The sequence below is a fragment of the Asparagus officinalis genome, chromosome 2 (assembly GCF_001876935.1).
Source record: "Asparagus officinalis chromosome 2, Aspof.V1, whole genome shotgun sequence".
NCBI classification, from domain to species: Eukaryota; Viridiplantae; Streptophyta; class Magnoliopsida; order Asparagales; family Asparagaceae; genus Asparagus; species Asparagus officinalis.
Window position 1 is genome coordinate 47,352,205 of NC_033795.1, and position 15,968 is coordinate 47,368,172.

General features: G+C 38.4%; 1 protein-coding gene across 3 annotated transcripts in view; it reads right to left on the bottom strand.

Moving 5' to 3' along the window:
• Positions 1-15,256, bottom strand: part of LOC109831117 (alpha-L-arabinofuranosidase 1-like) — a 50,971-nt gene extending 35,715 nt beyond the window's left edge. For all 3 annotated transcript variants that reach the window (XM_020398458.1, XM_020398459.1, XM_020398457.1), the window contains exons 1-16: positions 15,161-15,256; positions 14,279-14,472; positions 13,486-13,540; positions 12,375-12,577; positions 11,800-11,921; positions 11,554-11,707; positions 11,169-11,238; positions 9,755-9,900; positions 9,591-9,636; positions 9,461-9,513; positions 8,598-8,742; positions 7,182-7,300; positions 6,921-6,992; positions 6,725-6,828; positions 6,571-6,627; positions 5,790-5,988 (exon numbers count right to left, since the gene is read on the bottom strand). In XM_020398458.1, coding sequence (XP_020254047.1) covers positions 5,790-5,988; positions 6,571-6,627; positions 6,725-6,828; positions 6,921-6,992; positions 7,182-7,300; positions 8,598-8,742; positions 9,461-9,513; positions 9,591-9,636; positions 9,755-9,900; positions 11,169-11,238; positions 11,554-11,707; positions 11,800-11,921; positions 12,375-12,577; positions 13,486-13,540; positions 14,279-14,461 — 1,728 coding nt within the window. In that variant the 5' untranslated portion in view covers positions 14,462-14,472; positions 15,161-15,256. The remainder of the gene's footprint in view (positions 1-5,789; positions 5,989-6,570; positions 6,628-6,724; positions 6,829-6,920; positions 6,993-7,181; positions 7,301-8,597; positions 8,743-9,460; positions 9,514-9,590; positions 9,637-9,754; positions 9,901-11,168; positions 11,239-11,553; positions 11,708-11,799; positions 11,922-12,374; positions 12,578-13,485; positions 13,541-14,278; positions 14,473-15,160) is intronic.

A 15,968-nucleotide genomic window follows, 5' to 3' on the forward strand; every position in this document is an offset into this window, starting at 1 on the left:
CCATTTTTACGTGGTTCGGCAAATTGCCTATGTCCACGGGGCAAGGAGGAGGGAGATCTACTATTAGAGGGAGAGAATACAACTAGGGTTTATAATCACACAACCTAAACCGTCAAACAATCTCTCAAATCCCTCACAATCTCTCTCTCAAAAGGATACACAAACCCTCTCAAAATCGGCACAAAGGACTGCTCAAAATCTCCTCAACACAGCAGACTTAGTCGCCGTTTTTCCCCTCTGCACGTCCTTGCTTGCACAGCCGAAAACTTCTTGCCAATTTTTCTTCCTTGCACCGAACCCCCACTTTGCTCACAAAACCCTAGGCTGCAAAGATATATATATAGCAGCCAAATTGACATTCGGGTGGGCCGCACGAGATTGGCAGCGAAACATTCACGTGGGTGCTCCGACTCAGGAATATGGTGGCCCTCACATTGCCCCCACGTTCATAATTCTCCACCTCGGTGAAGTTTTCCCAAAACTGAGCCGACACCAAAGCAACAAAATGTCCTACTTGTTGTGTCCAATACGCCGTGAAGTTAATTCACGGCAACAGACTCAATCCACAACAAGTTAGGAACCCGAACGAGAGTCCAAACAATCTTACCCCCATCAAAATCAACTAATCCAAACCGACTGCATCTGAAAGACTGCCTACGTATCCTCTTGCCTAAGGAATCAAGTCGAACGTAGTTCACCCAAATGGTTGTCAACGGCCTCAACAATCACGAATATGCAACAAGTTTCGATAATGATCAAACTTGTTGCTCGGAACCACCTTAGTGAGCATATCTGCCGGATTATCGTTCGTGTGGACCTTCACTATCTCCACATCTCCATCTTCAAGAACATATCGAACGAAGTGATAACCCACGTCAATGTGCTTCTTCCTCGCATGAAAAACCTGATTCTTCGCCAAATAGATAGCACTCATGCTATCACAATGAATGGTGACAGACCGCTGCGATATACCAAGTTCCTCCAAAAGTCCTCGAAGCCAAATAGCCTCCTTCACAGCCTCCGTAACCGCCATATACTCTGTCTCCGTTATAGACAAAGCCACCGTAGACTGTAAAGTGTATCTCCAACACACCGGCGCACGGGTCAAAGTGAACACATACCCCGTCGTGGACCGGTGCTTATCCAAATCCCCGGCATAATCCGAATCAACATAGCCAATGCACAACTGCCCACCTGTAGTGTCCCACTCATAAACTAAACCAACATTGAGCGTACCTCGAATGTACCTCAAAATCCATCTCACGGTGTCCCAATGACTCACTCCTGGATCGTGTATGTATCTCGAAACCATGCTCATCGCTTGTGACAAATCCGGCCTCGTACATACCATCGCATACATCAAGCTCTCAACCGCGCTCGCATATGGAGTCTTCAACATCAACTCTCTATCTTCAACTGTCTTCGGTGAAAGGTCAGCTGAAAGTTTCAAATGGGCTCCCAAAGGTACACTAACTGGCTTTGTATCAATGCTAACATGAAATCGCTGTAGTACCTTCTTCAAATAAGCCACATGTGTCAAACAAATTTTGCCCTTCTTCTTGTCTCTGCCAATCTCCATCCCTAAAATGCGCTTCGCCTCACCCAAATCCTTCATCTCAAACTCCTTTGAAAGTTGTGTCTTCAACTCATCTATAGCAGATCTGGAAATAGAGGCAACCAACATGTTATCGACATAAAGTAACAAATAGAGGTACGCACCTCCTTTCAACTTGCGAAAATATACGTAAGGATCAAACTGGCTCCGAATGTACAAATGACCGATCATAAAACCATCGAATCGCTTATACCACTGTCGAGGAGACTGCTTCAAACCGTATAGCGATTTCTTCAATCTACAAACCAATTTTTTCTTCCCTACAGCTCGGAATCCCAATGGCTGAGTCATGTATATTTTTTCATCAAGATCACCATGAAGAAATGTCGTCTTCACATCCAACTGATATAACTCCAAACCATACTGTGCCACCAAAGCTAGCAAAATCCGAATCGAATAGTGCTTCACCACCGGAGAGAAAACCTTATTATAGTCAATACCTTCCTCCAGTGCATAGCCCTTCACAACCAACCTAGCTTTGAACCTCAATGGAGTGCCCTCAATGCCCTCCTTCTTCGTGTATACCCACTTGCAACCAATTGCCTTCCGTCCCATTGGAAGCTCAACAAGCTCCCATGTATTGTTCTTATGAAGAGACTCCATCTCCTCCTGCATAGCCACCTGTCACGAATCAGCCTCCGAACTCTGCTCGGCCTCTCTGAATGTAGTAGGCACCATCTCATCGATACTCTCCACCGGAAGTGCATACGCAACTGTCGGCATATCGTGTTGGCATCCGTATGTCTCTCCTCTGTCTCTGAACCGTAATAGAATCTTGAACCTGAGTCGTCGGTCCCTGATCCTGTATAACTGTACTCGTATCCTCCTTGTCGTTGCCGTGCTCGCCTGGCGTCACCTCAGTCCGCACTCTAATGGATACTGTACCATCTGGACAATGTGGAGCTGCATCGATCTCCACCACCTGCGATATCTCCTCTGTCAGGTCGCTCTCCACCTGATGAGAGCTGGGAAGCGTCAAGATAGAAGCCTCATCGAACGTGACATCCCTACTCAGCACAATCTTCCTATCAACTGGATCTCATAGCTTATATCTCTTAACATCACGCTTGAATCCTACAAATATGGCCTTCCTAGCTCAAGGTTCCAACTTATCAGTTCTAACATGATAATATGCAGGGCAACCAAATACCTTGAGCTGGTCATAGTCATGTGTTGTCTCTCCCGACCACATCTCCATAGGGGTCTTCCCCTCAATCGCAGATGAATGCAGCCTATTAATGAGATTAATGAGGTGGCTCGCATATGAAAGTGTCTCAGCCCAAAAGATCTTCTCCAAACCACTCTGCGCTAATAAACATCGAATCTTCTCTAGCAAAGACCGATTTAACCTCTCTGCCACCCCATTCTGCTACTGTGTATGACTAACTGTGAAGTGTCTCTCTATGCCCTCGTTTCGACATAGCTGTAGAAAGGGATTTGAAGTGTACTCGACGCCGTTGTCGGATCGCAACGTCTTAATCTTTCTCTCAGTCTGCAGTTCCAATCTCTTCTTCCACTCCACAAATATATCTAGGACTTCACTCTTCTTCGTCATGGTGTACACCCAATAACGCCTAGAATAGTCATCTACAAAAGTGACGAACCAATGTTGACCACCAAGTGATGCCGTCTTGGTAGGACCCCAAACATCTGTGTGCACGTAGTCCAGGATGCCTCTCGTCCTATGAATAGCAGTCCCAAACTTCACCTTCGTCTTCTTGCCAAGTACACAGTGCTCGCAGAATTCCACTTTACCACTCTTGGCTCCTTTTAATAGCCCATGCTTGCACAAAGCCTGCAGTGACTTCTCTTCCGTTTGCCCCAACCTATAGTGCCAAAGTCTACTCATGTCCGCCTCTTAAATAGCTGAAGCAACCTGGCCAACCTCGGTGCTCCCCTTCAGATAATATAAATTTCTAATGCGGACTCCCTTCATCACCACTAAAGATCTCTTAGTAACCTTTGCTACAGGGTCCTCAAAGGTCACCTTGAATCCCTTCACCTCCAAAGCTCCAACAGAAATAAGATTCTTCTTCAGCTGAGGAACAAATCTCACCTCCTTCAATTCACGGACTACTCCATTGTGCATCTGAATCCGCACGGTACCTATCCTACAAATGCCACAGGATTGATATTTTCCCATGACAACAACACCCCCATCGAGTCTCTCGAATGATACAAACCAATCTTGCCTAAGGGTCACATGATAAGTAACGCCAGAATCAAGCATCTAATCTGATGCATCCAAATGGTTCACCTTCGGAGTAATCAAAAGAGAAAAGCTCAAATCATCGGAATTATTGTCTTTTGCAACATTCACCTCATTGGCCTTCGGGCCCTTTTTCTTGCTATTCACCTTCTCTTTAATCTTTGGACAATCTCTTTTCCAATGTCCATGCTCCTTGCAGAATGCACATTGGTTCTTTCTTAGCTGGTGACGACATCTTGACTTTGACCTTCCTCTATTACCACCTTTCGGATATGGGCTTCTACCTCTCGTCGACAAGGCCTCTCCTGAAGTACTAGCGCGGAAAGTCTCCTTATCCTTCCTCCTCAAATCGTAATTTGTCAAAGCGTTAGTCACTTCACTATAGCTGATAGAAGATCTCTCGTTCAACAAAGTGAGCACAAAGGTGTCATACTCCTCATCCGATAAGGAGCCCAATAAGATAATAGCCTTGTACTCATCCGAAATCTTCTCATCAACATTCGCCAAGTCCGACCAATAAGATAATAGCCTTGTACTCATCCGAAATCTTCTCATCAACATTCGCCAAGTCCGACAACAACTTAGTGTAGTTGTTCACATGAGCCGCTAGCGAGGTGCCTCTGGACATCTGAAATCTGAATAATCTCTGCAGCAAATGCAAACGGTTCTCAACACTCTTCGTAAGATACTTGTTGTTGAGAATTTCCCACATCTTTATTGCAGACGTCACCCCAATCACATCATACTTCAACTCCTGGCCCAAATAGGACCTGATCATCCCACAAGCGTTCATATTCATCTTTTCTCATATCGCCTCTTCATATTTTGATGGTCTTTCGTGGACCATGATGGTCTCCTCCAAGTTCTGAGCATTAAGCGTATCCTGTATGTCGCTCATCCACAAACCAAAGTTGATTTTACCGTCATACTTCATCACACTAATTTTGGTGTTCTAAAAACCAACTTGAACTGTACTCGCCATCAACTTGCTGCTTTCACCTTCTTCTCCCATTGCAAACTAACTCCAAGTTGTAGAGAAAGAATCAAACTTTGATAGAAATTAAGAATTACCCAACTGAACCCTAGATCAGATTCCAAATAGATCTCCTGTCCACACGAGGAAAGCGAAATCTCCAACGGCAACTCCTAATGCTATCTCCACCGAAGCGTAGAACTCCAAGAACCAAGCTTCACACAAGAATCTTCATCCACCTAATTTCAAAAACCCTAGATCTGAAACCTGGGGCTCTGATACCACTTGTTGCGCGCAGCGGAAATTTCGGCAACACTTCGACAGCACAACAAGAGAGTTAGGTAGCAATAAGAATTCTCGTTTCTCAAAGAAAACAAGAACCAAAAGTAAAATATCTCAACAAAGTGGGATATCAGCTCTTCCTCTCATCAGTTCTAGGACTGACCTGTCGAGGGAACCTAAATAAGCTATTATAAATCACACAAACAGCGAGACAACCAATTTTACGTGGTTCGACAAATTGCCTACGTCCACGGGGCAAGGAGGGGGGAGATCTACTATTAGAAGGAGAGAATACAACTAGGGTTTACAATCACACAACCTAAACCGTCAAACAATCTCTCAAATCCCTCACAATCTCTCTCTCAAAAGGATACATAAACCCTCTCAAAATCGGCACAAAGGACTGCTCAAAATCTCCTCAACACAGCAGACTTAGTCGCCGTTTTTCCCCTCTGCACGTCCTTGCTTGCACAGCCAAAAACTCCCTACCAATTTTTCTTCCTTGCACCGAACCCCCACTTTGCTCACAAAACCCTAGGCTGCAAAGATATATATATATATAGCAGCCAAAGTGACATTCGGGTGGGCCGCATGAGATTGGCAGCGGAACATTCATGTGGGTGCTCCGATTCAGGAATATGGTGGCCCCCACATTGCCCCCACGTTCACAAACAACTATAAGAAGTAAAGAGATTATAATCAGAACTTACCTTTATTTGTAAGTATTCGTTGTTATCTTCTGAACTTTGGCAAATAATTGCCGATGCAACCACAGGAACTGATGAATTAGCTTGAATAGTGGCTAAAAGAAGGGTTGCTCCACTTGATTCCTTAAAGAAATGTTGCATCCAGTAGCTAGGAGTTCCATATTGTTGCCAGGAATTGAAAACAATGGCGTCAGGATTCGCCCTACATAATTTAGATGTGTCACAACTGTTAAGGCTGTTTGTAATAGTTAATCCTACATGAGAAACAGAATTTTAAAGGTGGAATTGTAAAAGGAAAAGTTTGGAGTTCTGATGTAGTGGAAGGGTCATTTGACATGGTTTTAGAGCAACTCATATGCAAATACCACTATCCATGGATTAAAGCGGATTTTAAACAAAAAAATGATATCACCGCATGAGTCTAGGTTTTGGCCCAAGAGAAGAGTCCTCAACCTGCAAGGGTACATTAGCATATAAAATTATAACCCTCACCCATGACCATGACCTAGTTGTCGAGTTTTGGAGTAGCGGAAGGGTCCTATGTCAATAATATTCATTTCCAAAGATTTTTTTTTGGGCACACATTGTTGCATCCTGCTTTATTAATTAAAGGCTATGAGATTTATACTGGCACACATGTAGCTTTCTTCTTCCTCCCAAAATGATTTTCAGGATTTTTTTACCCCATCATCATCTATCTTCTCAGAACCCAAAAATAATACTAACAAATAGAACAGTGGATTGAACAAAAACGAAGGATCAAAAGCTGAAGTATGGTACGTACCGGCGATCATTTGTATTGACAAAGAGAGGGGCGTAGCTTGCCATCTCAACAGCATCACTGCAAGAGAAGAGCCATCTCTTTACTCGTCAGGACTCAATCAATAATAATAAAAGAGATATATCCAGTTGCTTATCAACCAAATGAATGAACATACCTGTTCTTTTCCAATCCAATAAGGAATGCAGCTTCAGCTAATGCAGCTAAGAGGCTACCAGTACCAGCATCTTTTCCTTGAACCGCATACTCACTAACAAAAGCCTGTGAACATATCACAGTATAATTAACCTTTTTAGAAATAAAAAAAAAATTGTGGAAGGATTTTTATAACTTAAACTCTCCGATCATCATACCTTGGGACCAGTACGTGATGTTCTATCAAATTGATTAGCCATGTTGAACAAGGTATTAGCATTATTATAAACCTGTCAAAGAAGTAACGCAGTAAGAAACTGTCTAAATTTGACGAGTAACGGTTGCCACAAACCTCTCCGCATTCGTTATGAATAGAAGGAAAGTAAAGAAAAGAAAACGGATATATATATCACATATTACTCAAAACTTGAAACTTGACATATCCAAACTTGCTAGTGGTAGTTTTCGTTTATTCTTACATGAAAATCATACAGATCAGCTGGATGATCCAATGGGCTAGAGGAGCCATCACAGTTTGAAATCATCTTAATATCTGGATAAGCATTTCTTATTGCATCGTAGAACTTAAGGTAATTCCCTAGCAAAAAACAAGTTAAGGAATATGTCAGATGGTCCTCTTTTTTTTTTAAATATACTTTCAGCAAGGTAGCATATTTAAACAGACCACCCTAAAAACTCAACGTATCAATATGAAATCAACAAAACTCCAGATATGTTCTATACCAAAATAAATATCAAAGGAAATTCTCACAGTTAACTGAAACTGGCTACATTTAGTAGAAGAATATAAATTGCTACCTAACGCAAAAAGATCATACATGTACATAAATGCTTAATGCAGTGGAGAGAGAAGTTATTCATTCCATGATTATTCACAAGAATGAATAGATTGTCAAACCAAGCATTCACGTGAACCATTGTGAGTCTACACACAAAGTAAATTAATTAAAGTAGAGAAGGATTAACAAATATCAATGACAGGAGTTGAGGAGGGCATTCTCTTGGGAAAAAACAAGATTTGAGGATGGCATTCTCTCGGAATAAAAGATTTGAGGATGACTACTTCTCCATGTTAGGAAATCATCTATTAGACATGGTAACTAGTATGTCCCAATGGAAGAATAAAAAGATTTCCTTATAACTGTAGTGAGAATAACTTGTTTCTTTTTTACCCTTTTGTCTACTGGACAGCTGAAGCTCCCTGTAACTGGTGATACGAAATTGGTGAGTTGTCAGGAAGGTTGAAATGGAGAATCTTTATACAGCAAAGGCCTAAGGTTTGACTATAAGATATATTAAGTTTAAATCTATCCTTTCTTTCTTCCTTTGATCCACATCAAAATAGCTCCTTCTCTTCTTGGCTCTTTCTCTTTGAAGAGAGAATGATAATTGGCTTGATTTCAGACCCATTAAAACCAGAATTCCATGAACAATGGTACCCTTTCTTGCAAGGAATTATTCATCAAAATATTCGGTCAAGGAAGATTTTTTTTTTCAACTATGCCGTTGAAGAAAATGTTGACAAAGATTTAATATCTAAATAACCAGAATATCATCCTTTTTCCTTTGAACTTCAAGAGAGATGTGTGAGGAGTGTAGTTGCCATGTTCTGCCTAAGATGCCTTCCAAAAGCATCAGTTTGATGCACGTCTACACCATGTTCTGCCTAAGACGCCTTCCAAAAGCATCAGTTTGATGCACATCTAAACTTCTATCAGTTTTTAGTGTACAGATAGAAAGCTTTAAGTGGTTTACAAAAATAGTTGCAGACATATAATTTTAACTGCTGAATAAAGAAGAAATGTGTGCACACTTTGATTCACTGGTTGACCACCAATAAGAAACTCCATATAAGCCCAATGAAGAAAACAAACCTCGGTAATTGGGTTTTCCACAATCTTCATTTCCAATTGCAACATATTTCAGCTCAAAAGGTTCTGGATGTCCCATTGCTGCTCTCACGGAGCCCCATGTTGAATTAGTGCTACCCCTAGCAAACTCAATGCTATCAAGAACATCCTGCAATTATAAAATTTAATCAGTAAGGACTGGTGTAAGCCGCGAACCTATTCTCATTTCCACAGGAAAACAAAGGCATTAAAATTTTTGACAGGATAGTATCCATAATGATATATCAGAATTACAATCAATATGTATCATGTAACTTAAATACATAATGATAGGTAGCATGTCTCTACTTTCATAATAGAGAAGTATTGATATGTCCTACTTTCAAAGTTACTTCCGAGTTTACAGCCAATGAAAATTCTAGTTGGAAATCTCTGAAAAAGTATTGGACCACTAATCATTAACAGAAGTTTACAGCCAATGAAAATTCTAGTTGGAAATCTCTGAAAAAGTATTGGACCACTAATCATTAACAGAAATAAATTAGATAGTTTAAGGCAAGTCTGAAAACACAGATTAATGTGAAACTTTTACCAGATGATATAGCATTTCAACGATAAGGGTGCAGACTATAAAAACAGTAAATCAAAGATTAATGAGTAGTTCCTTTCAGATCCATCCGATTGTTCTTCCGTTATTTTTTTTTGGTTCATTGTATTAAATTGTTTTCATTTTGATTTGCCACGGTTTAGCTTCAGCTTCTTTTGCTCCTGGCTTTCTTTTCTTGTAATCTTGTGAGTTATTTCATTAAACTCTTAATATTGGAACACTGGGGCAATTCACTCACCATTAACTCGGAAAGAAAAGGGAGTAATGAGTTGAGATATACCTTCACAAAAGGTGCAATGCTGCTTGTAGCAACTTCATCCTGATGGCTGATTCCTGGAATAAACGGAGGACCATATTAAATGTCTAGATTATTATCATAGTACATAGTTTTATTTATACAAGAAATTTACCATTATTGAAGACCCAAATAGGGGCGGCGCCCAGGTCTTCAGCAAGCTGCAACAAATGAGAAAGTTTAGCTACTTAAACAGCTTTCTGAATGTGCGTGTAGATATACCTAAGAAATCAGGCATCATATGTGATAAATATAAATTAATGATTGTCAATTGCCCACCTGAAGAAACTCATAATATCCAAGTCCATCATCGGTCCAATACATCCAGACATCACCAAAATGTCCAGGCCTCTCCTCCCATGGACCAATTGATTCTCTCCACCTGAATGCATTTCTTAACCATTCACCTTCAACAAAGCATCCGCCTGAAACAGAGAAAGGTATTCAGAATCCTACTCTAGTATTAACAAAGGAAATATGATATATTCACAGACTATTTATTCATTTTTGACAACTTCCTTAAGAAAATGATTTTATCTCATTAGGAGGGAATAAGCTTTATGAACTTGCATATTTGACTGACCACCTTGGTATAGCTATGTACTAGCGCATGAGAATTAGAGAAGGAAATGAAGCCACATGTTTGTTGAAGATAACAAACTATAGCTTATGGTACCTTTATGTCACACAAAAAAACAGAAAATAAATCAATCGAAATATTGTATAAATGCAATCTGTCAAATTACTTTCTTTCTTTTTTATTTACTTATTTATCTATATTAGATAGATAGCTATGTCGTTCAGGTATAAATACAGGTAATAGATACATAAAGGCCTTGAAACCTAGGATATGGGGTGTATCATGATTCATAGTTACAAAAGTAATAAATCGATGTGCATGTGATTTAATATTATTTATCTATATACAACATTCATTTCTATGGTCCTAAATATATATCAATAGTTACCAAAAAATCATAACTTCCACCAGTGAAGTGGATAAATTACATAAATGTATCTAAACATCAAATTCTGAACCCAGTCATGTACTAGATGTTGACTTCTATGTCTCAGTTACATCTCTTACACGCCTTTGGGGCATCCGGGATGTTATGTCAAGTTTAGGATAAATCAAAGAAGTATTCAACAAGTGTTCATTAAGTGATCAAGTATCTAGCATTAGATATTGGTGCTCTCTTTTATCCCAAGTATTTATGGGCATATTCAAAATTTATGAGGTCCGGAAATTCATCGTTCTAGGAAGATTAAGCTTTACCATAAAACAATACCTGTATGAACACTAAAGCATGTGTAAGGAAATGAATGGGTGTCTGGAATGATTAATGCACAGGATCCTATCAACATGGTATACATTAAGGTAAACTGTCATTCCAGATAAAAATTCCACTTTTTTAGAATATGCTGAAGGTGATACTCTCAATGTAATAAGCATGAAATATTCCTGATAGAACTTAGCAATTATCTTTTTATATAGTCATTGGCCGACTTTCTGAGGGTTGATTACTGAATAGAGATAACTGCAACAGGTATGTCAAAAGAGTACTGGACAACTATAGAATAGAAGATCTCATGTCCATTTTTGCTTGTAGGAAGGACAAATGATTAGAAACATTTATCATTTATAATGACAAACCGATAAGAAACTTTTATGATTTATAGTGAGACTACATACCTGGAAATCTTATAAATCTGGGTTGTATTCCTTCTATCATTGAAATGAGTTCCTTCCGAAAGCCGTGCCCCTACAAAAAAATATTAACAATAAGGTAGGATATATTTCAGTTCTGATATGGTTGAAGGTAACACAAATCCCAAAATACCATGATCACATCCTTGTTCTCCTTTTCAAATTGATATAGATATGAAAAAAAACTATACGAAATTTTTGAGATCTTGAATACAAATTTAAATGGCACTCGGATTCTTCAGTGTATAGGAGAAGTACTAGGAAAAAAAAGGAATCATCACCTACTAGTAAAAAAATCGTGAACAAAACAGGGTAATTGTTTGCATGGAACTAGAAATCTAATTATTTGCATCAAGTATATACTATCTACCTTATAGGTGTCTGTAGGCATCACTGATACTTGATCCAACCAGATAACTCCTTCGTGATTGGTCGTTAACTGAAGTCTGGAATTACTATTTGTTCCTTTCGATTCCAACTGAAACTCTATTTTTGTCCAATTTGACACTTGTGAAGCTGAAGCTCTGCGAGGAGAAGCACGTTATGCATAAAATAAAAAATATATATAAAAAATTAAACTTGAATATTAAACAGTTAATCATGAATGAGATCTCACATTATATTATTAGAAGCCAGGGTCTGCATTCCATCTGAACTCGTAAGAGAAACTGATAAGTTCAATGAGCCAGATGACATAACGTGAAGAACAACTTTATATGTCTTCCCTTGTTCAATATTCTGTAATATTATAATCAAATAAGGAAACAGATTTAACGCAAAACAACCTTTCATGTAAGGACTGTCAAGAATAAACTTTGGCTTTTCAAACAGTCAGTTGTTCCTTCCTTATGTTTCCTCATGCATATAAGTACATGTTTTCTATGTTTTCCTTACCTGCCTTCACCTTTTCTTTTTGTTAATTTTTAATTTTTTTATAGGTGGATTTTTTTCCTTTTCTTTTTTTTTTCTTTTGTTTGTTTGTTTGGTTTGTTGGTTGGGTTTCTCTTTTTTTTTTCTTTTTTTTCCTGGTGGGGTAGGGGGGGAGGTGGGGCTAAGAGAAATGTAATTTCCTTCCAAAGAATTTTTTTTATAGAATAACTACTTATCACGCATGAGACGTACCATGCCCCAATATCCGGGATTATATACGCCAACACCACTATCTGGGCATCCCACCGGGTCACAAAGTACCATGCCCCAATATCCGGGATTATATACGCCAACACCACTATCTGGGCATCCCACCGGGTCACAAAGAACTTCCATACGAAGGGCAACTTTGTTACGGTTGAAACAAGATGACCGATCAGTTAACACATTAATGAAAGTTTCATTCCCAATGATGCCCCATGGATCAATGTTTGAAGGAGTGTTTGGCCCTCCAGCTTCAAATCCTGAAAATACAAGTTGTGAGGAGTTCAAACAGAGAGAGAAAATTCATCACAAGAAAACAACACGAATCACTGGCAAATCATTCATTGCTTTGGTCAGTAATATTCAAATTTAAATGAATCCAACCATTTGATATCTTAAACACTAAATATGAAATTGGGCGTAACAAACTGATGTATGGTACAATATTTCTAATTCCTTTGTTAGTTTAAATGTTAGTTCCTTTCCACCAAGAACTATAATCCTAACTCCTTGATCTCTTCTATAATCTCTTAATCCAGCCAATTACGTGAAAATATCTGAAACTGAAACTTATAGGTTTATTTTCCAGGTTGCTTGCAGTAGAAAACAAGAGTTACAATTGCAGTATCAGCTTTCTAATGGAGACCTAAATTGAAATTTCGTTAGTTTCAAAATATTTAAGACAACATGAATCATTGAATTTACAAATTTGAATGTTTTATCTCCAATCTAAATTTGAGTACGACAAGGTTCTTGACAAAAAAAACCTTGAATTATCATCTGTTCAAGGTTATTGAATACAGTAAACACAACAAAGTTTGTATACAGAACTTGTTATCGTTTAGGAGGGTTTGCCTCAGTACATTATAGCAGCTAGTTGCTATTATACAGTAAAAGCTTGTCTATATGTTTTTGTAATACTTGTGGATCAGCCCTGCAGCACTCTGTTGCAAAGCCATTTTCGTCAAACTTGAAAAGATGCCATTATAGGTGAACCAGAGAAGGGCTTATGAAGTCGACTCATATTACATGCATGGGCTGGAAATGACATATTATGTCTATCTGAATGTTAATATTTTCTGTGACACCTAAAACATTTATAATAGTGACTATGGAACTCCTAGTTTTCTTTTCTGTTGTCATTGTGTGATTCCATTTTGATTATTACCTCTGTTGCTGACAAGTTCTGCCCATATCCCACCAGCTCCTGCATGGTTGATCTCCTACATGGAAGACGTCGGAATAAAGAAAACAAACAGTCATTGAGGAATTTATAGTTACTAAATTTTTAGTGCAACCAAACCATGCAAGGGATTTCAAGTATAGAAGTCCTAATGTGGCATTTTTAACTTGTTCCTTCGAGAACACAATGACACAGAAAATCCATTTCCTTATAAATATTGGTAGAGCTAACACGTCTATAAACGATGAACTTAAAAGATACATGTGATACACTTCAGATGCTATGTTTGACGATCTAGTGTAAAATGGACAACATCAAAAGCTCATTTATATGCAGACTGAGGTCAGAATCAAATGAATGATCAATGAACTACCACTTCGCAATTAATATGCTGTTTCTCTATTTCAACCAATAAAAGTTCTGAAAAGAAAATAGTAAATAGCCTGCGTTACAGAAATCTTTCACTGCATAAATCATAACACTGTTCCTCATAAGATCAAACACCTCTGGGTAATGCAAAAAGTCCTCTCAGGCTTAATTCTTCAAAGCATATTCATTTCCTCCTTCCACAGAACGATAAGTTAATGAAATGAGGAAATAACTTAACGAGAGCGTAGTGTTTTCGTTTCCGTCAATATAATTGAAGATATTAGGTGTCACAAACATCAATGTCCCAAAGATGCTTAAATTCATTTAGTAGGCTTTCTGCGGTGTTCATGGCCAATTATAAACTATTTTAGAACACATCTCCACAAGCATAAGAAATAAAGAAATTCACCTCAAAAAAGATACCAAATAGATGGTCAGGAATCTTCCGCCCTGATTGTGGTGATGCATCTATCTTGAGGAATGCTGTCTGATTTACTTCCAAATCATAGGCAAAGCTCTGACAAGAAGCTGATATCAAGAACAGAGCACAAAACAAGACACCAGAAGTTGTCCTCTGAAGGCCGATCATCATCTCCTTGTACACTATTTAACCACCGAAAAGAGTAATACCGACAATAAGCATCAGAAGGTGTAAGAAAGTACAATAAAACATTCGCGTATAAATTCAACGTCACAGCGCAATAAACTACACAGGACATTATGTACTTTTTTTCTCTCATAAAAGTGAGTACATACTCATGAAAGAGCTTTTGCAATGCAACATTGATCTATCCATTAGGCCCTTTGGTTTGTTTATAACCATATAAAGTTGAATGCAACTCCCTATACTAAATTTATCATCTTCCCTCTCCTTGTGGACTCTTTGTTTGATAATAAAAACTTCTCTCTGGATCCAAAATCCATAGAATCACCATCAGTTCATTTGCATCCCCTCTCTTCGTTTTCTTTCTTGGGATTCTACCCAAAAATGGAAACCATATTTTTGGGGTTTAAAAAAAAACCTCTTTTGAACTGGCGCAGCACAATTAATCACAAAAAAATCACTGAGCTCTGAAAATGTCCGTCCAATTAAGAGACTAAAGGTCGAAAATTGACAACCAAAACAATCAGCATGCGCATTTAATCAAGCAAATCACCAGCACGGATCATTATTGATCTTATTTATATACGTACTATATTACACCAGAATCAAATTATGATGGGTCGATCAATAAAAACCCATATGAAATTTCCTGCAACCTGATCAATATGAAAGGAATCAGAACCTTACCCAAAAAAACCAATTCAACAGTAGGCCCAAAGAGGATGAAGATTGAATTCGGGTTTAATTTTGTGGGAAGGGGTTTGCGGGTATTTATAGAGAGAACTTTTTTTTTTTTCAAAGGGAGCAGTTGAGCTTAGCGACTGTTGCCGACGTGGCATTTTATTGGTAACTCATTTCTATAAGCAAGTTACATTAGTCATACCGCTGAGCAGGAAAAAAAAGTCAAGTTTTTTTTGAAGAAATTTTCAAAATAAATCCATTCCTCATTTACTCTTGCTTCTTTATTTCCATCCTTATTTGCTATAACATTGTATCCTTTTGCTACCGTTAATAGCATGAGAAAGAAAGAGAATAATATGTGGAGATGGAATTTTCAGTTTAAGAAACAGTTAGTTGGGGTTCTTGTTTCCCAATACTGTTCTATGATGAGTTTAATAAATTCCATCTGTTTAGAGCAAAGGGAGGATAAAAGAAAATGGTTGTGGGAGACAAGAGGGAGTTTCACAGTGAAATCTTTCTATCAATTTTTAATTGATGGGGATGTAAGATATGATTGTGCAAATTTATGGCAGCTTCCTATTCCTTTAAAAGTGAAATTCCTAGTCTGGTTGGCTCTAAGACAAAGTTTGAATACAAAAGATGTTCTAGAAAAGAAAGGAGTTCTTTTAGATAAAACTTGCAGTTTATGTTCTAAATTGGAGGAGAATCACACACATCTTTTCGTCAAATGTGAGTTTGTTTACTCAGTATGGAGATCAATTCAATTCAAATTGGAGATTGAGGAAAATTTTAGTTTTGATTCTTTGAAAGAAGT